The sequence below is a fragment of the Dermacentor andersoni genome, chromosome 6 (assembly GCF_023375885.2).
Source record: "Dermacentor andersoni chromosome 6, qqDerAnde1_hic_scaffold, whole genome shotgun sequence".
NCBI lineage: Eukaryota > Metazoa > Arthropoda > Arachnida > Ixodida > Ixodidae > Dermacentor > Dermacentor andersoni.
Window position 1 is genome coordinate 78,372,618 of NC_092819.1, and position 25,744 is coordinate 78,398,361.

The 25,744-nt window shown below is 46.4% G+C and overlaps 1 protein-coding gene across 1 annotated transcript in view; it reads right to left on the minus strand.

Annotated features, from left to right (window-relative positions):
- LOC126522981 (cytochrome P450 3A14-like) overlaps positions 1–25,744 on the minus strand; it is a 71,599-nt gene that overhangs the window by 27,171 nt on the left and 18,684 nt on the right. Inside the window, exons 5-9 of the mRNA XM_050171823.3 lie at positions 22,112–22,237; positions 16,003–16,240; positions 12,402–12,526; positions 11,582–11,669; positions 10,389–10,458 (exon numbers count right to left, since the gene is read on the minus strand). Coding sequence (XP_050027780.2) covers positions 10,389–10,458; positions 11,582–11,669; positions 12,402–12,526; positions 16,003–16,240; positions 22,112–22,237 — 647 coding nt within the window. The remainder of the gene's footprint in view (positions 1–10,388; positions 10,459–11,581; positions 11,670–12,401; positions 12,527–16,002; positions 16,241–22,111; positions 22,238–25,744) is intronic.

Genomic DNA, 25,744 nt, shown 5'->3' on the forward strand with positions numbered 1-25,744 from the left:
CAACAGAGCTGGCGCTGTTAACAGGAAAAGAAAAAATTATTAAGAATATCGAAATGAAACAGTACACTCCTGGTCTTTTCTTAGATTTCCGAAAGGCATTCGATTGAGTTCATCACAACACCCTGCTACGCAAGCTTAACAGTTATCCGCCGTGGTTGCTCAGTATCACTGGTGTTGGGCTGCTGAGCACGAGGTCGCGGGATCGAATCCCGGCGACGGCGACCGCATTTCGATGGGGGCGAAATACAAAAACCCTCGTGTACTTAGATTTAGCTGTGCGTTAAAGATGCCCAGGTGGTCGAAATTTCCGGAGTCCTCCACTACGACGTGCCTCATAATCAGAAAGTGGTTTTGGCACGTAAAACACCACAATCTAAGCTGAACAGCCATGGCACACATTGTATTGCATCTGACTTGCTAAAGAGCTATTTAAATAACACATTGCAGTATGTTCAAGTTAATGGCGCACCCTCAGAGACATTGGCAATTCAGCATGGTCCACCCCAAGGATCAATATTGGGACCATTACTATTTTTAGTATGTATAAATGATATCGCTAACATATCCGAATCGCCTAATCTGGTCATGTACGCTGACGATACGAATATATGTTTTTCATTCCACTTCTTGTCCCAAATGGAGGCTACGGCAAGTGCATATTTAAGAAACCTACATAACTGGTTATTGACCAATAGGCTAAGCCTTAATTTATCAAACTACATTATTTTTCATCCTATTAATACAGTAGAAAGTATCACTCTGAAAATTTTCTACGAGCATATTGAATTAAAGAGAGTTTCAAAACAGAAATTTCTTGGTGTTTGGTTCAATGAGAATCTTTCTTGGAATTTTCCCACCACCAAATTAATGTCTGATCTAAGTAAAACAGTCCGTTGTTTGTATAAGATATCTCGTTCGTTGCCCCCCTGGTTAAAGATATCCATGTATTCCGCACTTTTGTACTCAAGGTTATCCTACTGTATCCTTGTTTGGGGATCTACGACGTCCAGCAATTACCTTAAACTAATTTCAATTCAGAAAACCGCTTTGCGTGCTATTGAGGGGTTTCATGGCAGACCTTCAAATTTACCTACGTCCCTGCTATTTCAGAAACATGGCATCCTTAAAGTAAAAGAAGTATATAATTTCTGTCTACTTAAGTACATCCATCATAACAAATTGTTCTTTTCTTGTCCAGATAATTCCAGCAGCCGATATGCTCTTCGGACGAAACGTAAGCTTGTTCCAATCACATGCACCAATTATGGCAAGCAAACACTAAGGTACCGAATTCCCACGGTAATAAATCAATTGCCCTTTAAACTGAATATTACCTTCCACAAAGCGTTTTAAATCTGCAATTAAAAGATACCTATTGGAACAAACGGAATGAGATATTTATTTAGTCAACAGACTTTGTATGTATTTGTATTTATTTCACTACCTTTCAAATGTTTTTCTCTGACGCACATGTTGTAAGCTTTGTGATTTTGTTTCTGTATTTTAGGACTGACATTTTTATGCTTGTAAAAAAAATTATGTATCTTTATACCGCTCATACGATAAGTTGTGTATGCGATTTATTCTTTTCTAGTACAAATTTCATGCATGTTAACTTACTGCGTCATGCTTTTTACAACGCTTGAGGAATTCATTGTGAATTTGTTGTGAAGTGCTCGTGCACAATGCCAGCTGTTTTACGGGTGACCAGGACCTTGTCAGGCTCTTGTCTTTCGTCTTGGCGCCCTCTTTTCGTTGAAAAGACAAGAAACTTTCATTTTCACTTTTGCCATTACTGTGCCATGGTTGCAAGGAATACACAACGAACATTAAGCTTTGAGTAAATTGAACATTCTGCTTTCCTCGAATACACCCATTTTACTTCAGAGCAAAAGTTATCGCTTCAAACGACCGCTTTGGTAAAGGCAATACCGTGTTTTACGGGACGTTTGAAGTGGGGTGTTACGGTAGTAATTTCGAAAGATGTTTTTCCCTTGTTGCAATGCTTGTGCCCAATAATTAACCTCTGCATGGAATTGGAGCGGGTGATCGAACATTTTAATGAAGAAACGTGGCAGGACTGACTGTACAATAAATTAATATTTAGTTACTATGTAATTATGGTGGCTGTCTATAAAATGCACATAGTCATTCTCGTCCCACCTTGACTGGCTTTCTATTGAGTCTCCAGTACATTGGCATAAAATTATGTGAATTTCACACATTTATCGACAGTCGTACGTAATTCGTGACTGAAGGGGATAAAATAAATTCTTCGTATCTGCGACGTTAAGCACGTTCACCACTTTGCGTTTACTACATATTGCAGTACTAAGGGTGGGAACACCGAGGAGTACAAAGTGGAGAGAAGCGAGCGCATCGCACGGCGCGAAAAGTATATGGCGAAATCGGTCAATCGCATCGCTGCGCGCTGAGACGATCTGCCGATTTAGCCTTTAGTTTTCACGTCTTCTTACACCTATCTTCAAGCGCCAAATACGCGTCAGCACTCATCCACACGAAATAAAGAAGATAAAATGCGACCGAAACCATCCTCGATGATTATCTAAGTCGATATGAAGCATTTCTCAGAGCCCTACGCATGGAGCAAAGCCCGAGAGAAATAATATCCTCCCAGAGAAACGCTCACTGAAGGACCGCGCCACGCGCATGCCGCGACACCCTGACGACGTACGATCCGAGCCAGAGGCGCTGCCGCATAGGTGACACGCCGCACCTAATTCGTCTTCGACAAAGTGCACTTGAAAGTACGTGTCTTGCGGTATCGGCGCATTATTCAGTGGGAGTTCGCTTGCCGCGCCGTTGTTCTTCGGCCGCACGTATATCGTCTATCTGTCGCTTCGCCTCCTGCTTCGCCGCTTCGGTACGCGTCGCATACCTAGCTCTGTGGTCTCCGCAGAACCTTTGCACTTTTACACTCTCCTTTCGCTTGATACTTTCGAAAGCTCATTGTTTTATCTGCAAGTTGCGGCCTACGCCCCACATAGAGCAGCTAGCGCAACTGAGCCACGTGTCCCGGATTCGCGGACCCGGATTCCCGGACCCAGATTTCCGTGGTCCCGGAGTCCCGGACCAGGACGAATTTTTCTTCAACTGCGAGGCTTTTCTTTCGAGGAACCCGTATGGGTTTCCTTTGTAGAACTTGCATAGAGTTGTTGATAAATTCGTCTTCACCCTGCCATTTGCTAGCTTCCTGGTTATAGCTTAGATAATAGAGTGGCTCTCTCCGAGAGGCGTTGGTCCTGGGTTCGAGTCCCGGACAAGGACGAATTTTTGTTTAGCTGCGAGGCTTTTCTTTCGAGGAACCTGTATGGGTTTCCTTTTTAGCACTTAGTTACGTTTGGGCGGATGTCTTGTTTTCCCTTTACTAAACACAATTTTTATTTCTCAAGTAGCTGTCCCTGTTCCTAACAGCGTTTTGCAGCATATTGAATACATGCCTGCTTGGTAAGACGCTTCCTCTCGGTTTCCAATTGCTCCTCAGTGAGAATGCGCTTCGGAACCACAAAGTAAGTGTGAACTTCACACTTCCACAAGCATGCACGTTTTTTTTATGCTCGGCCTTGACGACGCTCTCTCGTCCGCTCAACCCACTCTCACGCTACCAGATGAATGGTGAGACCCCCAGTCACACGACCGACGCGACCGCACATTAGCATGCATTAAAGTACCTTGCTGTTATACTGTATTCGGGGTAGTCCCAATTATCTCGTCAAGAAAGCGAGCACCGAGCCGCCACGCGAAACCTTGGGTGTTAACAAAGGAAGCTTCGCTCTAAATAAAAGCTTCTTGGAGCTACCACCGGGTGCAGACGCGAGGTTTGGAGCTCTTGTTTACCGGCAGACGCTACGTGTCTCACGCAGTTTTCCTCATCCTATTCCCTCCTGGACAACAGACGCTTCCCACAACTTTCCTCGGTGACGTTAAGATCACCACAGACGCAGCAGGAACGCTCGAGACGTCTCTGAGCCACCGCGCAGGATGTGCTCGAGCTAAGCCTCAACCTGGTCAGGCTTGGCTTCCAGGGACTACCGACTTTGTCCAGCGCCGCGAACACCCCTTGACCACCATCATGGAGGTGGAAGCTACCAACGGCGGTGATCCAGCAACAGAAGGATATCCAGAAGACCCGGCGGATAGATCACAGCTCACCACCCGCCGCCGGCGGGGCTGCCGCGCCGATGCTGTCAGAACCAGCAGCCCGCCGCCAAGAGACAAAGCATTTGAAACAGATCGCACCACGACGACTCCAGGGGTCCCCACTTCTACCCATTGATGAGATTAAAGTCATTATGCGCCCAAGAGGCGGTCTCACGTTCGGTGAGTTGCCTCGACACTCTCTGACTCTGGCAGTCGACATTGAGGCGGTCCTCAAGGGACAAGTGGTCGAAAAACTTCACCTACGTGTTCAACCCGCTAAAAACATCGCCCTCACCAGCACGGCAAACGAGCAAATCGGGACCAGCCTTAACAAGATGGCATCGCTTACACTTGACCCGCATTGCTACCCCATCTCAATATACGTCGCCTCCCCCGATAATTCTTGCAAAGGAATCACCGTGGGTCCCGAGACAGGGACTACACCAACTGATCTTTTAGACCACCTACTGGCACCTGGGGTGGCAATACTCTATGCTCGCATTTATGGGGCGAACAGCCACGGCCATCATTACATTTACTGCCTCAAGGTACCGCGCTACGTGAAGTATTATGGGGCCGAGTACAGGTGCTTCATACACACCCCGAAGGTCTAGGTCTCCGGCATCTGCTTCACAGTGGGCCACCGTGCGGACATCTGCCCCACGCCAAGCACCACATGTGGGACTAAAAACCCATCCAACTCCCAGCCTCACCACTGCCACCCCCGGTGACTGACCTGCAAAGGGGATCGCCCGACCACCAATCCCAGTTGTCCGAGCCGGGCACGAAAGCCACCCAATAAGAACGAGTGCTTTGGGAACTCGAGAAACGAAAACGGCAGCAGCACCATCATCGGGTCCAATCCAGAGAGTGACGAAGCTGATCCCTCTCGCGATCCCGGAGCCGAGGCCTTGATGACCGTTTCAAGAACCGCGAGCGGGGACCACCATCATCCTCTTCATCATGATCATCACGTAGTGGTGTGCTACATTCTCACCATCACCGTCGTCACCAGCACTGTGGGCACCACAATCGGCCAAAAAGTCGCTACCATTATCGCAATCGCTACCATCAGCAGCATCCGGAGGGCCAATCGGAACTAAAGGGGTAAATTGGGTGGAGGGCCCACAACCTTCACTATGAAAATCTCCCTCACCCTCAACCGACCGTCAGTCCCTACCACAAACACAAGCGTCTCGTGCCAAGATCCCTCCCCAGCCCATAACTGCAATGTGCCGCGAACTCCAGCATGAGCTTCAACGAGAATTACAGCGAGCTATACAGGAGATGCTAGAAAGCATGCTCGCGGAGGTCAAGGAAATGATCCCAGCCGCCTTCGTCGACTTCTAAACCACACTGCTGAAACCAATGCTACATGAAATTACCAACCAACTCAAGCAGAGCATGCGAGAGTTAACGGCACAATCCCTTCCCTCTAAATCATGATCCTCCTCTTCATCGTCACTAGTCGCACGCGCTACACCATCCTCAGTGCCGTCACTAACGACAAGCGAGCGCGCTCGCCCATACGTTCGCCCAGCCCAACTACAGAATGATTTCTCCTCCAATGAAATGCAAAGTAGAACGGCGGGACTGACGCTGTGGCAATGGAGCTGCACGGGGTACCAATCTAAACGGGGCTCGCTGCAACAGTACGTTGGCGCAGTCTCAGAACCGCCGGACATCTTATTTCTCCAAGAGACGGGCGCCACACTTGCTCTTATCAGTGGCTGCGAGACCCTGTTGTGAAGTCGGGGGTCCGTGCGGCCAACGAATGTTCCATTGGTGGTACCGTGCCAGGTGCTGGGAGAAAGAAGGGCTCCGAGTGACGTTGAAGAGAATGAAAAGAAAAAGGATTATATTCAAAAAAGGTACATGATCAAGTTCTCAAACATGGCTCCAATAACCGGAGCACGCTATGGTAGCGTTTTTACATGCCCAAGCGTCTCCTCCTCACAGCCGACCAGATCCTTTTATCGATAATTGGCCACTTCGTGACGTTCAGGAGGGCGACGTTACTGTCTTGAAGCGAAGTGAAAGGTGAGGCGTGAACATTAACCGTGACAACTGCATGTCCCTGGTGGGGCATCCCCCGCTATGAAGGACCGCCAGTCACAACAACCCTAAGGGGGCTCGGACGAGGCGGGAGTGTGCGCGCTCGTGTAGGTGACACCTATACACATACTACTCTCACGTCCGACATCCCTCGTAAAATCATCGGGATTGTTCCCGCAGACTCGCGACAATGTCGATTACAGATCCTAAAAGTGCACCTCGTGCTCGGGGGGACAATTTTCAATACCTACTCATGGAGCTCATCAAGATGGGCCCACAGTCGGTAGTGTGCGGTGACTTCAATGCCACACACGTGGCCTAGGGGTATCACCAAAGGGGACCCGACTTTGGGACCTCACCCTAATACAGATCATACCCAGCCTAGTCGCCAGGGAATCAGTGTCGAGAAACACTTGCACGGATCTCACTTTCATGAGAGGGGTATAGGATGAGTGGCTGGACACTGGCGAGACGCTAGGTAGCGATCACCACATTCTCGTCATTCGCATCATTCGCGCAAGTTACAAACGTCCCGAAAAGAAAACTTGCATTACAAATTCGACCAAACTCCGCAAGGTCCATAGGGATCAAGCCACAGGAGATGAAAACCCCACGATTATGTTAGTTGGCTCAGTAATTTACGCAGCGATCTAAACAAGATGGCTAGCCACATAACCCCCATGACAGAGACTCCTGAGGTTGACCCGCACCTCCTACATCTGCGGGATGCGAGCCGAGGTCTTTAGGAACGGTGGAAGCGGCAAAAACTCAATCGGAAATTGCGCATCATAATATCCCAAAAAACGAGGGCAGCCCAGGAATACGCGGACCAGCTGACCAGTGCTAACTGGCATACCTTTTGCGGTAAGCTAAGTGGTACGCTGGGCACCGCGAGGACCTGCGCCATCCTTCGGTCACTAATAGATCCGATAGACACGAAATTTCATAATAATGGGCAGCTTCAAATACTCCTCCACCAGACGGAGGAGACGGAGACCAGCTCCTAAAGAACTTTGAACAAAAGTAGCTCTATCGTAGCTCTAAAGCTGCTTGAGTATATAATCTAAAGACGGCTCCAACCTTTCTTGGAGATGCAAAATTTCTTCTCCCATACACAGTTTGGATTTCGCCCCGGTGTTCTTCAGATCAAAGAGGGTTTCTTTGGCTACCCCCCCCCCCCCCCTCATCAGGGCCTAGACGAGAACTCTTTTGGCACTTGGAGCTTTCGATAACGTTTCCCATGGTCTCATTTTTGAGATTCTGGTCCACTCCCACTGTGGCTCCCGTATGTACAATTACGTACGAGCCTTTCTCAAGGACCGTGTAGCCACAATGGGAGTGGGGTCATAGTGGTCATCAGATATTAAAATTACCGGAATTGGCACACCTCAACGGCCGGTGCTCTCGCCGGTGCTATTCAGCATAGCTATGGGGAGACTGTCTCCGTTCCTGGAAGAAGTCGAGGGGCTTTGCCACTCGATATATGCGGACGATTTGACTCTCTGGACGAGCACCGGCTCGAACGGAGTAATTGAGGACCGCCTACAGAGCGCGGTGGATATAGTGCAGGCGTACCTCGCGACTGGAAACCTCGAATGTGCGTCACATAAGTCAGAACTATTATTAATCCGATCCCGAAACAGCCCCGAAACATCGGGTGCAGTGATTGAGGTGAAAATTGAAGGCATACCAATTCCCACTGCACAAATGGTCTGAATTCTTTGTTAGCACCTCTAATCCAGTGCCAAAGCTCACTTCACGGTAGATCTTTTTAGACGACAGTGCGAACGAATCATAGGTACCACGAGGCGCGCCAGTAACCGCCTCTCAGTACTCAAGGAAGCCGATGTGCTGCGGTTGGTCAAAGCATGCATTATCAGCCGTCTAACCTATCACTTCCCATACCACAACCTGACGCTCACCCAGACCAACCCCATAAACCCCATCATTAGGAGAGCCGTTAAATAACCACTCGGAATTCCTCTCTATGCTTCCACGAAACAACTACTTGCTCTCGGGGAACATAGCGCCATCGAGCACACAGAATGGCTCAAGTTGACCCCCATAAGCAGGCATTTACTCTCACGGCTGGGCTACTTCCATCGTTCACCCGCTAGGCGAGAGCAAGTCCCCGGCTCCTCAAACATTCGAACCTTACTCGCCACAGCACTTATACTGCGCAATATGCATCCAGATAATCATAATGGTCACCGGTATGCGCGCGTTAGATGTGCTCGGAAACGCTTCAACGCCCAGCCGCAGGGCACCGTCTATTACACTGGTGCTGGCGACTACGTTCTTGCGATTAGGAACACAGAAAGACAAGTGCCGGTGGTGGTGGACGATCAGGGTGATGTCGTCTCCCCGTGTAGCTTTAAAACCGAGACTACGCTCACGGGGGAGACGTTGGTCATAGCACTCGCCATCAGCCACATCGTCACTCATAGGAAGAGATCACCAAAACACCACCATATCACCATTGCAGACTCCCAAGACGCATTTCGAGCCTACCTCAGGGGTCGTATACTATGGAAGCTGATCAGGCTCTAACCAGCACACTCAAGCTCCTCGAAACTCCAGATTCCTCAATACCACGCATTAGGCTGATTTGGATAGCTGCAGTCACGCCTCACTGTCGTGCAATAACCGCGCTCACGCGGCTGCCCCAAAGCTAACCTGCCGGGCCCCTGGCAGTGAGGCGGCCAACCCAGCTCGATCCTCCTGCAATTTACACAACGCATACTGTGATACTCTGGACTTTTACATACTAGGCCGCTTGCGATATCATCCTCCACCCAAATACTTCTCCCGGATTGAAGCAGTCTCAGGGAGGCGGCTTCAAACCAACTCGTATCCCAACCTCCTCTTTCTTAAAGAGTTCTCCCCAACCTTATAACCCACCACCTGCTCAAGATTCGGTGCACCACCGACGACGTTCCACGTCACGATTGAGTGCCAAAAACTACCGTCGGATATCCCTGTTCTAAAATCCCCCTAACCAACATATGCGCAGTGGGAGGCGATCCTCCGTCGCTCCGAGTCTCAGGTCTGGCTGGCCCTGATACGACGAGCACGAGCGGTGGCGGCAGCCATTGGGGCCCTGGACTAAGGGCCCCAACCATATCAATCCTCTCACTATTAATAAAGTTTGTTTCTCCTTCTAAACAAAAAAAGATATTATGGGTATTTGGGTTCTGAACCAAACTACTAGGCGACCAGAGAAGCTGAGTGCTATACATTGAGATCGAAAGCAGGAATGTTGTCTTCGTGTCTGGATTCGTATTTTCTTTTTGTTTCGGCTGCTGAATTTCATACCAATGTATTTCTGGCGGAATTGTCTGTGCTAGTTCTAGCCCTGCAGCAAACACCTGTTTTCTTGTTGCGTTCGCGTGAAGGCTGTTGTAGCATGTTATACGCGGTGAGAAAACTCAGTATTTTGCCTTCGGAAACAAACTCTAAGACATCATCATACCACTCGATAACGAGAACTTCCAAGCACAGAAACAAATCACGACTACGAGGGAGGGGCTGTCGCAGCTGACGTAGTCAAGATCTATGCCACAGTGAAAAGCATTCCCTAGTCGTTCCTTGATGAAGTGCTAGCCCTCATGCGCAAATCGAACATAGGATTCACGTTTTGGAAGTGGTGGAAGAAAGCGACCCTTGCGGGGTCGCAGTATGGCGCAATGTCCGACATACCGAATGTGCCGTCGGATAGAGCTCCTGACGGGTACGCAATGCTCCTATAGTATCATGTAGGGTGTGTTAGAGGACGTTTCCACTGTTGATAGGTGCAGTGACTTCAAGTGTCCAGGTTTAGCACAATAGGACTCGAGAGTAAGTGTAGAGTTACCAAAGTGAGGCTGTGAATATTTTACTGCTTTTATTACATTTGCTCTTTCCAACATATTTCGCACTTAATGAAGTTAAAAAAAGTATTCTATGATTGCGGCGCAGAGACCGCTTTGACAGCAGCTGTGTCTGCACGCTTTAGCGGAAAGCGCGTTCAATGTAAATGCCACGTGACATGCGAAATAACTCAATGCCAAATGTACGTGCAGTTCATGTTTTATCTTGAGTTACTTCACGTGTCACTTGAGCTGACACATGATGCGTAAGCATGAACTGACTGTAGTGTGAAATGCAAGGCCAAACTGTGCGTGTCATCTTACCCTGCGACGAATAGTGTGGCCGCGCAGCTAACTACTTCTACGTTGGTAAGTGGCCTGCTTCTCAGTCGTCCTAGCGGGAAAAAAAGGACAAAGAGAAAAACAAAGGTAAAACAGTTGAAAGGAATGACGAGTTTGAAGTGCACAAAATAATAACTTTGTGCCAAATGATGTGAAACACATGTTATTACAGTTCGTTCTGCAAAGCACCTGCTTTCGCAAGTGTCCGTGAAAATAAGAAAAGAAAGAAAATAATTGCTGCTAGATTCGCTGAGTGCATCCTGCAGTAAAGTTTTTGATAATGTGAAATATTCCACAACATGTTTCCTTCGCAAGCATAGAGCGCCATCGAAACACCCCCCCCCCCCTCAACGTTTTGCTCACATTATATTAATAATGCCCAAATTCCAGGGTAAGTTATCAAGGAAATTAAAAATAACAAATATTAGAACCATTGCATGGTTACTCGTGGTGATGTAGACAAGAAAGCCCGCTAGAAAAATATTTCCATTTTCTCAAAACGACTACAAATATATATGACAGTAGCCTCGTCAGTCTAGTGTACCTCTCTCTCTTTTCGTTTCAAAGAAATATATTCGAAATTGTACACGTGAATTGAATATGCAATGTACTGAACATAAACACTACACGCACGCACGCACACACACGCACACACACGCACATACACGCACACACACACACAGCCAGGCACACACAAAATACAGAAAGCTAAACCAACATTGTATGGCGCCTCTACCTAAGTTACAGAATTACAGTGTGCTGCTTATGGTTAGAAACTTCAATTTCTTATTTGATAAACAAAGTTTAGGGTACTTTGGCACAAATGTCATGACAACGAGCCGTTTGAGCGGCTTGTTGCAGTCCGTTGATTCTCATTCCTCTTATGTTGCTCACATAGCTGCGCTCTTGTCTGCAATTACGCCGTCCTCTTCTTTATCGCTGTCTGTTCTTCGTGCAGTTAATTGCCAAAACGTGTTTTTACAAATCAGGCACAATGCCTAAAGAGAATTTTCCGTGGTCAAGGCACCGACAAAGTCAAGTCGTCTGCACGCAAAGTTCACACTTGACTAAACCTTCTTTCTCTCTTATTTTATCCAGTTTCCGATCGCGTTCGTTTTCTATAGACGTACGCTTTGTGCTGCACTTATAAGTTTTCAGCGAAATACAGAACTCACCGTTTTTCACCTTGGCACCATTCGTAGGCGCTTTGCTCTCAACGTACTCCGCATCGAGCAGATTTTGCAGAATGTCAGGTCTTCGACACTGCACGGCACAGAAAAGGAAGCATAAACAAGGAGCCGTACGGCGAACGCCTCGTTCCACCCGTCAACTAACTAGACAAGGTACGCCGACCTATGTCTCCGACCACACTCACTGGTAAGTGGCGTTGCGCGGCGTTATAGAGGATGACGTGTATAGGTCAGCATGGCAGAGATTGCGCACGCTGCAGCTTCTACAATACAGCGACCGTCATCAAACCTCTCAAGGCGCATTAACAGGAACATTAATCGAGCCATTAAGGGATGCATAAAATGAACAACGCAAACTAAAAAAAGTGAGTGTCACAAAAACAGTCTCGACCTGTGCAATGACGACATAAAAAGCCAAACACAGTGTAGAATGAATCACACATTGCTGTAAACCTTCTTCTAATGGCAAAAAAAAAAGTATTGTGCGAAGCCCTCTACTGTCGTTGAGGACGTCATATGTGCTAGACAGCAACTGTGGTGTACACCGATGGATGGCTGACGTCAAAATCCATGACGTCATGGGATCCTTGTGCGAGAACTTAAGTGCGGCGTCGCCATCAATTTTTCATGGTTCCGTATTTTTACGCTTAACGAGGCTTCTTAGGAGTTTTGATATGTCGTCCCGCACCATAACACCGTGCAAGAGGTCCCCGATATTATAGTAAAGGAAAAAAAAAAGAAACAAACAAATGCGCAGAGCTCGCGAGATGCTGTCGGGCGTATTATTAAAACACGTGCCACTCACCGAAGGGTCATTTTTCCTACCCTCAATTATCTTAGCCATCTTCCTAGACACATTGCCGAAGCCCTCAGTTGCAAGAGAAATCAAGCACAGCGGCTTCATCAAGCGTCCGAAGCTCGTGGTGCTCTCTGCACAAATAAGAAAAAGAAGAATAACAGCAATGGCAACTCTGGGCTGATCTCTGTAAGATGAAAAATACGTAGACAAAAGTTAGAGATAAGTTCACTGCCACTGCATCACAGAGCGAACCGTACATAATACTTATATGGGCGAATATGTCCGCGTGTCTATTAGGGACGAGTAGTAGGAGTGGCGCCCTCTCGCGAGTGACGTAACAACCAGAATGCTGCTTGCTCTTGCTCGCTCAGCTGCTCCGCGCGCTCGCTGGCTTCGTGCACAAAAGGAACCAAGTGCGCGCGATCCATGCTTCCTGATGGATGTTTCAGCTGTTTTCTGCTATCTCGATTGAAGTGCATTTCGACGTTATTTGAAACCGCGCGAATCATGAAAATGTGGGGCTTAGATATTGGAAGCTATGGAAGCTATCCTGGTCTTGCAATGCGGAGGTTCCCTATATGTGTGTCGACGAATTTTGTTTTAATGATTGCCCGCCAATTCAGTGTACAAGAATTTGTACGATATTTTGTGACGGTTTGTACGAAAACATGAAGACTCCCCTTTCTTGCTAAGTTACGGCAGATGCATTTTTATGTGGTACAGTAAACTTGATATTCGGTGTGAACATTGTAAAGGCACATATAAGACGGGTACTGCCTTCGAAACTTCTGTCGAGCACATATCGGTCTGGTGAGTTGCTCTAGTCAAATGTAGGCGCCATAGAAACGTGTGAAAGGAAGTTAGGCACGAATTTTTTAATGAATTATCATTCTACTACTCTCTCTATTCTCCGCAACAGCCACTCCGAAAAAGCGCTGTTCAGGGCTTTTAGTACGAATACGTGTTATATGTCATGTACTTAACGAATATCCTCACAGTAATCACTTCAAATTAAAGTTTTATGGTTAAGAGGAAGCTTTAGCTCGGGGCAAACTCTAATTTCTCTACTGAAATGCATACAAAATGGAGAAATGCTTTCATGAGAAAATCGATAGACCGATTTGATATTTTTTTCTTTTTACTTTAGAGAGAAAATTAAACGCTACCAACGCTAGGAGGCTGCTTTTTCTTACTCTGATTGTGAATTTCTTAGAAAAACAGCCGAAAAATTGTAAGAAAATGAATCACAAACTTTACAAATTCGTGACTCCGCACCAAAAACAAATATCGCAGTTCTGTATCTTGCATTTGTTAGAGCATCTCATGTGGACAAACTTTATGCAAAATATACAGCTTACGTGGAAACGTTAACGTTTTACAAGTATTTTGCAAAAGTCCTATTCACTAATTAGCGGTGTACATCAGAGCTGTGCATAATACACCACTTTCGCGTGCTTTAGATGTGTTAATAGGAGCAGTTTTAAAATTATATCACATTTTTATTGCTTAATTACAGGTTTATCCACTTCATTCTTAGAATTTTTGCAATTTTGCAATTTTCACGAATGTTTTTGAAAAATTGGCGTCCGAAATTGAAATCGCTTCCTATAGTTACGAGATTTCAAATTTTTCTTCAAAGCAACAAACTTCGTCGGGATCGGTTCATTGGTTGCCAAAAAAAAAACACTGTTTCTCCATTACCATGGATTTAAAGTAAGAAATCTGGAGCAAAAGCTTCCTCTTCAGACTGAGAGCCAAGTAGTTTAAGGCGATGAGATGTTTCATATAATGCAGCAGCTTTCCTTCGACGATATGGCAGACTGTTCTCGCAATGACGCCAACTGGCTGTCTCGTGAGGCGCCTTTTGCTCTGAAAACTCATCCTTTCATTACGACTTTTTTTCACATCATGTCAAATCAAATCAATCTTTATCTAATCTCCAAGACAGACAGAGGCAGTCAGGAAAATCTGGTTAGGAACAGCTTGACCAAGGCTGGTTCCTCTAGATGCAATTCAACGGCATTGAACTACATCGTAAACGCGAAAATAAAAGTAAAGTCAAACACGTCAGCAGCAAGTGCTGAGCTCATACATATGGCAGAAAGTACTATTTCGTACATACAAACTCAAGCTGTTCGTGGTAAAAAGAGATGGGAAAAAGAGCATAACAGAGCAGAAATGCCGCAGCATAAACAGACGCAAACACGTGTATATAAATATGTGGTTACAAAAGAGATAGAAACACAATACAATAGATAGGATTACAATACGCATAGAAACGAAGAGTGCATTCAAAACAGTTTTCCCTCTGTCATAGCAGAAAACACAGTCAAACGGCTTAAGATACAGTCCTACATAACCCGCGTGAGAAATATGTCAGGTAGGAAAAACTTCGCATTGACACCACGAAGCAGTACTTTAACAGCGCCAATTGGAGTGCGTAGGTGATACTCTAGTCAGTAGAGTGAAGTTGTACTGCCTAGCCCAGAACCTAGGCACTCCAGTTGGCTGGCATGTGACCTCTTAAAGAGCTAAAATATTCCCGTCCTTTTTGTACTTGTACGTGAAACAATAATAAAGTCTTTCTCTTATATGCTTGGGCTACCTTGAAGAGCAAAACTAAAGTACCTCTTGCGATGTTTCGAGCCATTTTAAGTACAAACATAACCGTTCACTAGTCCACGGAGCACCATGGCGTAAAGAAGACAAGAGAAGCCTTCTATGAACGTACTTGATTTTTAACACATCACCCAATCAGTGCTCTCTCAGCGTGTTCCACAAGACTAATGAGCCTTCGACTTCTTATTGGCTGCCGCCGTGCAGTCTCAGAGACTTATCTAGCCCCCCAGAAAGTTGGCCGAGCAGCTGTGCCACTTTTGCGAAATCGACTTGTCATATCTGTTCTTGACGTTGCCGTGACGGCGAAGAACAACAGTGTCACAACCGCGAATCCCATAGCTGTTTACTGGGCGAACTTGAGCCCACCAAAACAGGTGACGCTCACGCGCAACGACAGCTGCGGGCACATGCATCGATCGTAGAAATTTGATCGGCGGGTCAATCGCGTTGGCTATGTATACATCACCCGTCGAACGTTACAGCGTAATCGCTGGTGCCTGCGTTCCTTACAGAAAGTACAGCACTACAAAGGGTCTCCGCGGCACTTTGTAAAGGCAGGTGGGGGTTCCCCGAGACCAGAGAGTTAGAGAAGCCCTGCAATAAATCATTTGCTCACTCCTAGCTCCAAACACTTGTCACTGTACTCGACCTACGTTTGCGGAGTCCAAGTAGTCTCTACCGCGGTGCAGCTCCACGTTCGAGTTACCAGTATTTCAAAGCTCATTGATTCAAAACGTTGAAAAGGAGCTCCTTTCGAACACTAACACTTCCCTCACCCAACCACCATTTCACTCTTTCGTACTCGCTTGAGCACCTAGCCATTTATGGGGAGGGAGTTATAAGGGAGCAAATCACTTGTTTCCATGGCGAAATCGCCTTTTCGAATTGTTGGCTTTAGGCTGAGGTTCACCGTTGTCGCCCGCTGAAAAGCATTGGCAATATTCTCAACTGCATACATAGGAGAAGCGGTAGAACATTTGCGACTCACGCGCAATCATGTGCAGCGGACCGGTCATTATCCTGCTGCAGGATTCACTGGCAAAGATGGCGATCGAGTGGTCGGGCCTTCTCTCGAATCGCTCGTCAACGCCAAACGAGACCCGCGCCACGAAGTCCGCGGACAGCTGCTCGTATGTCTGCCGCATGTTCACCTCGTTGCCCAATCTGGCCGGTTCCTCCAGAGACTTTAGCAGGCCGGCGATGTATTCTTCCATTAGCGGCATTATCTGTGGGAACACGAACGATAAGCGTCATGCGTAGTGGGACAGCACCGTATATGAGGCATTCAGACGTTGCTGTGCGCGTAGGCCGAGAACCGAAGCCACAACTTTCTGCGGAGGTGTGGGATTCACTTCTAACCTGCGGTAAAATATTTTTTTCTTCCACTTTCATTTCTCCTTTTCATTTATTAAGGATACGAGCCTTATGCCTAAATTAAAGCTAATTCATAATTCGTTCTGCATCCTCAACCAATGAATAAAACAGGTCATTTCCCTGATGAGTACAATAGCGTCATTGGAAGCTTTCCATTTCATTCCACTTATTCATTTCCTCTGCGCAGAGTAGCAGTTCATTAAAACTTCTTTCTGGGCGAGTTGGTGCATGCTTGACATAAAAATTGTTACAGCGCAAACACATGCAACCACAAAGTATGAAGGACGGGAGTGCTTGTGTCCCGTCCTTCATACTTTGTGGTTGCATGTGTTTGCGCTGTAACAATTTTTATGTCAAATGTCAGGGTAGCAGGCCAGACACAAAGCTAAACGAGTCGAAACGAGTTTCTGCTTTTCTCAGACTGAGCTTTGTTTCTGATCTGTCGGCTTCGCATGATTGCTGCTTAATGTCGAGCTCTTCTGTACTGCTGATCCTTCTCGCCCATTCTTGATAATCACTGCCGTCCAAAGTCAAGTAACGCCTGTAAACAATTGGGCTCAGCCGCCCATCGAACCAAGACTCATGCGCACTGCAGTTCTACGCAGCGTTTCAAGGTGTCACCTCTGGCGTTAACTATTGTTCCTGCCTACGTCTTCAGGTAAATATATTTCTATGATAGGACACCTACAATCAGGTTAAACGCTCTATATTTGCCATTTCGATTTCAATATTCACTTCACGGCACCAGTGAAACCGGTGCTTCTGATAGTTTCTTTTTCTTTTTCTTTTTTAAAAATTTCTCTTCCAATAATATACGAGAGCGTGGACAGTTACTTTCTTAGTGTTCATTTGGGAGCAAAATAATTTCTCTCTTTGAAACAGAGATAAAAAGTGACGAAAGAAGTTCAAAAAGTAATGTTAACCAGCTCGTCTATTTGCTTTGCGAACAATGTTATAGTCATGTTGCTATGTCATAGCTATGGGAGAGCCATGGGCAAACTACTTCTACTGCTTGACATGCAGCGCTGTAGCTACGACGCTGTGTGCATCGTTTGCCGAATTATTCATGTGGTTTGTCGCGCCCAAGCAATGTTGCAGATCTGTGACGGACGCTCCACATTATTTTTGTTCAGCTGTGGTTCTTTAACGTGCAATTATTATGCACGAGCATTCTTCCGTTTGATCCCCATCAAGATATGGCCACCGCGGCGGGGACTTGAACCCTTGGCTTTGTGCACAGCAGCATAACGTCATAGCCACTGAATCATCGCGGGTGGTACATGTATATTAAAGGAATATACTGCTTTAATGAATAATGTGGGTAGCCAGCTAGGGAGAACACAGCCTCTGCGCCCATGAAACTCTTCCGCCTTTTCTCCTTTCTTGTCGCTTGCATCCCTTAATTCGCTTTATCCCACTCTGTAGTCGATCCGGCATACATAAAGTAGCCTTGCATAGATCCTATGCAGGCTGACGAACCACGAATTCTCGTTCTCTTGACAGGCTCTCGAACATTTTCTGCATATTAGGGTCTCAAGCCTACTCTTACACTTCATAAGCTAAGCTCCTCAAATCATTTGTTACAGGTCATCTCCAGCGTTGCTGAACAGGACAATCTCTTCTCTAAACCGCACTCTGCTGACATATTCGGCGCTGATCCTCACTCCTAATCCTTCCCAGTGTAATAGCTTGAGTATCTTTGCTGAGTATGCGGCAAATAGCATTGGAGATATCTTGTCTCCTTGCCTGACCTCTTTCTTGATTGGTATTTTTGCGCTTTTATTACGACGAATTAAGAATTAATTCTTGTATATTTTTGCTGAGATATTCACGCATGCTTCCTGTACTTCTTGACCATGGATTGACGAGGGATCAAATACATGAATAATAACTGTATTGCCATTGCCAAAGATGCTACAAACGAATTTTTGAATGCTACGCTCTGTCAAGACAAGTAGAATATGTTTTTTCATAAAAGGATATGCTCGTATGTCCCAAAATTTAGGTCCCAAATAACTGATATCGATGCTTCCGTGTTTTTTGTCTATTTAATAAGTAAATAAAACATCACACAACTTCAGAACTTTTCAGTTTGAAACCAGCAAAACAGTGCATACCGCTGGTAGGTTAAATGTAAGGCCGTGAAATGAACAAGTTGAGGACAAATATTTTAATGAAACTTTCGTATTCAAAAACTTTGTTTAGATATTTGTACATATGCAACGGCCAGGGAAAATCTCAATGGCGCTGTCCTTTGTTACAATGTATTGCGCAGGAGCAGCTGTCACCGGTGGTGTATTGTGAGTAATTTGCACCTAAATTATAGTCGCAACAGAGAGCACGTATAAAAAGCAGAAGTTCTGCAAATATATCAAGGACGAGTAAAATGATCGTGAGCCAATGCGAATATATGACAAATGGGGTACTTTATTTAAAAGTAGTCTTCATGATCATTGAGACATTTGTCCCACTGGCTAATGAGTCGCGTGATTCCTGTCTCATAAATCTCCTTGGGTTGCTGCTTCAAGAAGACTGTAATTGTCTCTTTCCCGTCATCGTCCGACGCGAATCTGGTTCCCTTTAGCTGTTTTTTTTAATTTCCCCAAATTGTGGAAGTCACGAGGTGACAGATCTGGGCAGTATGGCGGATGTTGCAGCGTTTCCCACTTTAACTTTGCCAACTTTATGTCAACCACATCAACGACGTGGGGACAGGTATTGACGGGTATATGTGAGAAAAATGACCCAATTCTTCAATTTTCCACGTCGTTTGTTCTTGATTGCGACACGCAGCCGATCTGGCGTTTCACAATATCGGAAACAATTGATACTCTCTCCAGGTTTAGCAAATTCCATCAGTAATGGCCCCTGACGATCGAAAAGAAAGTCAACAACACCTTTCCGATGGAAATGACGGCCTTTGCTTTCATTTGGGGTGGCGAATTCGAATATTTCCACTGTAAACATTGCCGTCGTGTTTCAGGCTCTTAATAGTGGTGCCATGATTAGTACCAGGTGACAATGAAGTCGTCACCCTCATTCTGATATCGGATCAGATGAGTCAATGCAGCGCCGACCCTCTCCGTCTTCTGGCGGTGGTTCAAAATCTTGGGCATCCATTGCGCACACAAGAGCCGATAACCGAGATGTTCATGAATTATGGTGTGAACAGAACCGTGACTGATGTTCACACGCTCTGCCAGTTCACCCATGCTTATCCTCCTTTCTTGTCTAATCAGCTCATCAACTTTTTCAATTGTGTTGGGGATGATTGCACGTTAACTTCGGCCCCGTCTTGGATCATCTTTGAAAATTTCACGGCCTTCTTTTAACCGTTTGCTCCAACGCTTCACAGTGGCCAATGACATGCAATGTTCAACGTAGACGGCAGCCATACGGCGACAAAATATTTTTTTGGGGAAAACACCTTCAGCTGTCATATACCCCACGACACCACGCTGTTCTTTTGGAGCGTCTCTTATGTCACGCAACCATGTTCAACCCTGTGTATGAGAGCATTAAAGAACATTTATCCTCACACTTGCTTGTCACTTTAATAAATGAGAGATGCCTGTGTGCTACACGCATGCCTCGCATATAATGAACCGAACCATTGTTGCGCGGTGTGGGTTGGCTCACTTTCATTTGACTCGCCCTCGTACATCAGAATTGCGAAGATACAATGGAATATACAAATAAGAAGATGCAGGTTGATAAAGGGCAAGAAAAGTGTCACTGGAAACGAAGTTCACTGCACGTATACACAAAACCTCGCAACAAAATATTTAAATATGCGTATAAGTCTCCAATAATCTACGTATCTACGAAAGAGTCACTGTATATAATGCGCCTAACAAGGCAAATAAATATGTTGGGCAATCAGAGATTCACAGATCACAGAATCGGGGGGGGGGGGGGGCTGAAGCCCCATAAGCCCCCCCCCCCTTCCCCTGTCCGTGCCTGCCGGTCTACCTACTGAACGGAACACCTTTCCGTAGTCTATAAAATCTATATAGTGAATTTGTTTATAGTCTGCAGATTTCTCAATTACCTGATTAATGACATTGTTATATTTGCATATTTGTTCCTAAAGTCAATTCGCTCTCTGGGTTGATTTAGGTCAAGTGTTGACCTGATTGTGCTGAAAATTATCTTGATGGACTTGAATCATGAGAAAGCAGTCTAAACGAGAATAAAAATGGGTTGGAGTGCGTACGGCAGGCTATATGAAATGCATATTGGCAGCTAGTTTGCCGGTTTCCTTGAAACAAAAATTGTGTCATAATGACATTTTTTATTATTCCTTTTTTTTTATTATACCCCAAAGGTTCCTGGCCGGGACAGTCTTCCAGTACTAACATCTGGGCTGGAAACTTGGCGGTGAACATGCTAGGCGTAACATTAAGAGATGGGAAGAGAGCGCGGTGCATGAGAGAGCAAACGGGGTAGTCAATAATCTTGTTAAGATTAAGGGCCCATTCCCGCTAGCGAGTCGCAGAGGTCGTGAGACCGTTCTGGTCGCAAAGCGACAGCCGGAAGTGGTCGCATCGGTCGAGAAGCGACGGTCGCCGGCCAATCGCACGCTGCTCGATTTTCCAGCCTTGCGACTGCGTTTCGCAAACTGCTAAACTAATCAGCGATGCCCCGGAAGTAGCGCGCGAGACTTTGTGCATCCGGTTGTCATTGCCTACGCGCTTGAAGTGCCTGTACGGCCGAGCTGCACATTAAAACCGCCACGGCATTCTCCTCTTCCCTCAGGTCGTCGTGGTACATCGCGAACAGCAAGAGACTAAAGCTGCTGAGCACGAGGTCGTGGGATCGAATCCCGGCCACGGCGGCCGCATTTCGATGGAGACTAAATGCGAAAACACCCGTGCACGATTTAGGTGCACGTTAAAGAACCCCAGGTGATCAAAATTTCCGGAGTCCTCCAATACGGCGTGCCTCATAATCAGAAAGTGGTTTTGGCACGTAAAACCTCATAAATTAATTTTTAAGGGACTAGAGCACACTGAGCTCGAATGCGGGAGACGCGGTCATAGCAGACGAAATGCCCGCAAGAGCGCGAACGGCGTCCTTCCCGAGAGAGAGCTCGTGTCGAACGAGAAGGCGACCCGCAGGTCACTGAGGTGGCCCTTGCAAGTGTGAACGTCAGCGTTGTCGAGCCGGGGTCGGCGGTCGCAGGCGACCGACGGACGGTCGCACGACCTGTGCGACTCACAAGTGTGAATGCGCCCTAAGAGGACGAAATATGGTTGCACAGGCCATGTAATGCGTATATAACCGGTGGTGTATTACAGTTACAGAATGCGTGTCAAGGAAAATGAAACGAGCCCAGTCGAAGACGGAAGATAACTATAAGCGGTGTGGTGAAGGTAGCTGATTTGCAGCATGAAGTAAAAGAGGGTCGAATTGAGATCGCGCTCAGAGAGGCCGTCGTCCGGCAGTGGACTTAACAGATGTTGATCATAATGATGATGTAATACTGATGATGATGATTACGATGATGATTACGATGACGACGACGACGACGACGACGACTAGTGCAGGACTTCGGCCCACACAGGGTGATCAATGCTTTCTATTTGCGCTTATCTTAGTATGTGCGCGCGGGTAATAGTCAGTAGGTTTCACTTTTTAACCCCGCCTACAGAGAAGCTTGTCATGCATTTCGGCAAGCACGATATCTCACGCTGTGAGGGTCATTTAGTGCGTATACCTACCATCTTTAACTTTGCTGCGCTGAGACTGCAGGCCATGGCGTTTCGGATGCTCCTCCACTTTGAGCCTTCGATGCTTATAGTGGACTCACCCATAACCGGATGCAGTTTTTCAATCATCATTGTCACCTGGCAATGACAAAAGAAAAGAAAGAAACAAAGGAAGGAAGAAAGAAAAGGGAATTTTGATCATATGTACCTATATACGTGTGATCTTTCGGAGACGAGCATCAGTATTCATTACCCGATGGCCTCTTGGTCATGACTGAGATGCTGGCTTTTCTTTTTAACGTGATTAGCGTTCTTCGTATACCTCGCGCAATTTCCTGTATCTGTATGGATGTAACCGCTTTCATTTTAGGACCAACATGGGACACTGGGTACGGGCCACTGGGTACGGGCAACCCTTCACTGACAAACTAAATCCTGTATTGTTTATCCGCAGCACGGCAGAATTGAACCCGTGTCATATATGCATATTCAGACACGCGCCATGCGTGGATTTGGCGGCGGCGCCACTAGAGGGCGGATCGTGTCCAGAGGGATGCACGAGAAAGAGGAGCCAGGCTGAAGGCACGCCGCATGCATGGCGCGCTTCGACGGTGGCAATACAGTGTGTCCGAGCATTTCTTCGATGCTAATCGAATCAGCGTAGACGTTCAATATGGGGGGGCGGGGGGGGGCGACGGCAGGAATTTTAATTTCTTTAGAATTTTTTTTATTTTCATTTTTGACTACTTGTAGGTTGCCTTCACTGCGACCTCCGTCACACCACCTATCCAGAGGTAAGCGTAAAAGAACAATCACACCACGCAAGAGTCAAAAAAAAGAACTGATAGTCACTTTAGCATACGCTAAGGAGGACAAAGGCGAAAGCTGCCCGCTCACGAGACATTCATTACATTACTTCTTGACATTTTCATTCTAATGCGTTGTCACTTCCTATTGTTTTCTCCCAGGTTGTTTCTCCTGAGTTTGTGAGTAATGTTGGGGATGGTGGGGATGTTTGACAGGTGGTGATTTAAGGTGATCGCCTGTAGGACTGTAGGTGGAGCTACGTGCTGCAGGGGTTACATTAGTTTCTTTGGGTGGATCTGCAGCTCTAATATCTTTGCACTGGTATTTATCTAGTAATTTTTCCTCCTTAGTTAGGACGTCCCAGGTCGGCCTATTGTGTTTAATAACAACACACCTACTGACTCACTATCTAAATTCTTAAATCACCACCCCTCAAACATTCCCACCACTCTCCCATCTTTCGTTCAACATACGCCGTACTTCCTTCGAATTATCGACGGCATCAACGCCAACCAAATCCTTTCCGACCGCGCTATTCTAGTCACTTTGGATGTTTCTGCTCTTTACACCAGCATTCCCATGAGTGAAGTAACTGAAGCCGTTTCTAGATCCCTCGCAATCAATCCCCAAGCGCACGCTCCTGAAGTTTACTTATCGCTCCTTAGGTTATAGGTTGAGCGTGAGAACTATATTTCTCACGCTCAACTATTTCGAATTAGATTCTATTCACTACCTGCAAACTTTCGGCACTAGCGTATGCCATTCGCTCCCACGTATGCGAACATTTTCATGGGACAGCTTGAAGCAGACCTGTTGAAATAAACGTTTCAAAGGGAGCTTTAGAATCTATTCGCTATGCAAAATTTCAAGCTATAGGCAAGAACACTTAGTTTGATTTCTTGGCGTATCCCTTTTTCCCCATTATTTTCCTCTTTTCTATTTTTACAGCCGGCGTGTCAGATGCCGTTGACAGGCCGGCTAACACGCGTGCGTTGACAGACGGGGGAGGTGGGGGGGGGGGGGGGGGGGGGGCTGGCCTTGTGCACAGCATTCCTTTATTCTCGATTCGACACGCTAACACACCTTCCCTCGTTGCCGCACGCACCCGCCTAACACCCTCTCCCCTTTAGAAGAACCCCACCTATATATACTGTGGCGAGGAAAGCATACGTCGCCTTGAAGAAGACAAGTCCACTTGTCGAAACGTCGGCTCCTGCTTTCACCTTGTTCTCGTTTTGCTCATCGCCCTATATATAACAATGAAATACACGATGCTTTAACGAATTACGAAAACGCTACAGGCAATTCGTAATGGATTCGCTTGCGACAATTCAGTGGTCTGCTATGTATGAAAGCCTGACAGAGCGCGTTCGATGCTGCTGCGAATTTTCTGCGATTTAGAAATGCCCTTTACACCGACAGATGGTGGACCGGTGCGGGGGTAGAAACCGGCAGCCAGCCCCGTGAGAGAACAAGCGGTGGCGCCGGTGTAAAGCCGGCAATGTCGGCGACCTAATATTTATGGATTGTTTCGCTCGGAGCTCCTGTACTCCCAAAACGTTTAGCACTCAAGGACACCGCTTGTAAATGATGCTTCTTCACCATATACTTGCTCGGTCAAGTACTCCCAGCTATTTTCCCTTGCCTAACGCAGAACTTAATATGTTAACTCTCTCTAAATTTGTGCCCATCAGATCCCTAGTCCTGTACCATGCATTGAGTGCACGTTAAAGAACTCCAGATGATCCAAATTGATCCGGAGACCTTCACTGCGGCGTGCCTCATAATCAGATCGTGTTTCTGGCACGTAAAAGCAAAGATTTTAATTTATCTTATTTTATATCAATGGTGCAACGTCAAACTATACGCGCCGATGAGACCAACGGTGCGTTGCTAAACACAGCTCTGCCACCTACTGAGTTTCCATGAAAACCGTTCCAAGTTTACGTCCGCTCCGCAAAATACCAAGTGATACAATAAACAGGTTTATTGAACTAGAATGTCACGAAAAAGCAATAAAAATAAATCCTAGAAGTTGTCTGACAAAGGGTGTGGATTTCCAATTTCTCTTTCATAAATCTACATCCGGCTTGAGAATTTCCCAGAACTTTTGTTATTTAAATTTTTCTCAGTCTCGTCTCATCTCCCGCCGATGACAAAGTATTAGGAACGTTTTGTCGTTATTTTTGAGAACAGATGTTTGTTTTAATGTTATTAACGCTGAGGAAGGACGTCACCAAGCTGCTAATGTGTTTTGATTCCTACCTACCGGATGCTCCAAAGCATTTAGCGTTGGTTTTACTACGATTTGTTTAGTTTTGGCCGTGGAAGTTGAGCACCGGATATTCTCTGCGTGTTGCCCAGTTTCGTATACACGCCGTCCCGGTAAACTTGCTGGATGGTTGCGACGCACACCAGGAGTCTGTCAACTGCACGCATGCGCAGCAGGTATAACGGCAGTGGCAGAACGGTATTGGGGGCGAGGACTTACGGAGTCGCCATCTATCGGAAGCGCCTCCCTTGCGTAGTACGAGGGATCACGCGGCGCGCTGCTCATAGGTTTCGCTTACGGCGCTCAATAAAAGCACCACGCGGCAGCCCTCCTGGACATTTATGTAAGTACTCTCAAAACGAGGGAAGTTTTTGACTGTTGATATAATAATCCTGGGCAAAATGAAAGCACAGAACCGGTTACAGATGCTATCTCTTTACCGAATACGTACAGTGATCGCCACTGCGCGCGGTCGCCGCGATGGAGTCTCCCGAACCGACTTCTTGCGTGAAAGGTAGCCAAACGCTGAGAGTAAGCTATGTGAAATATGTCCTTATAGTGGGCTG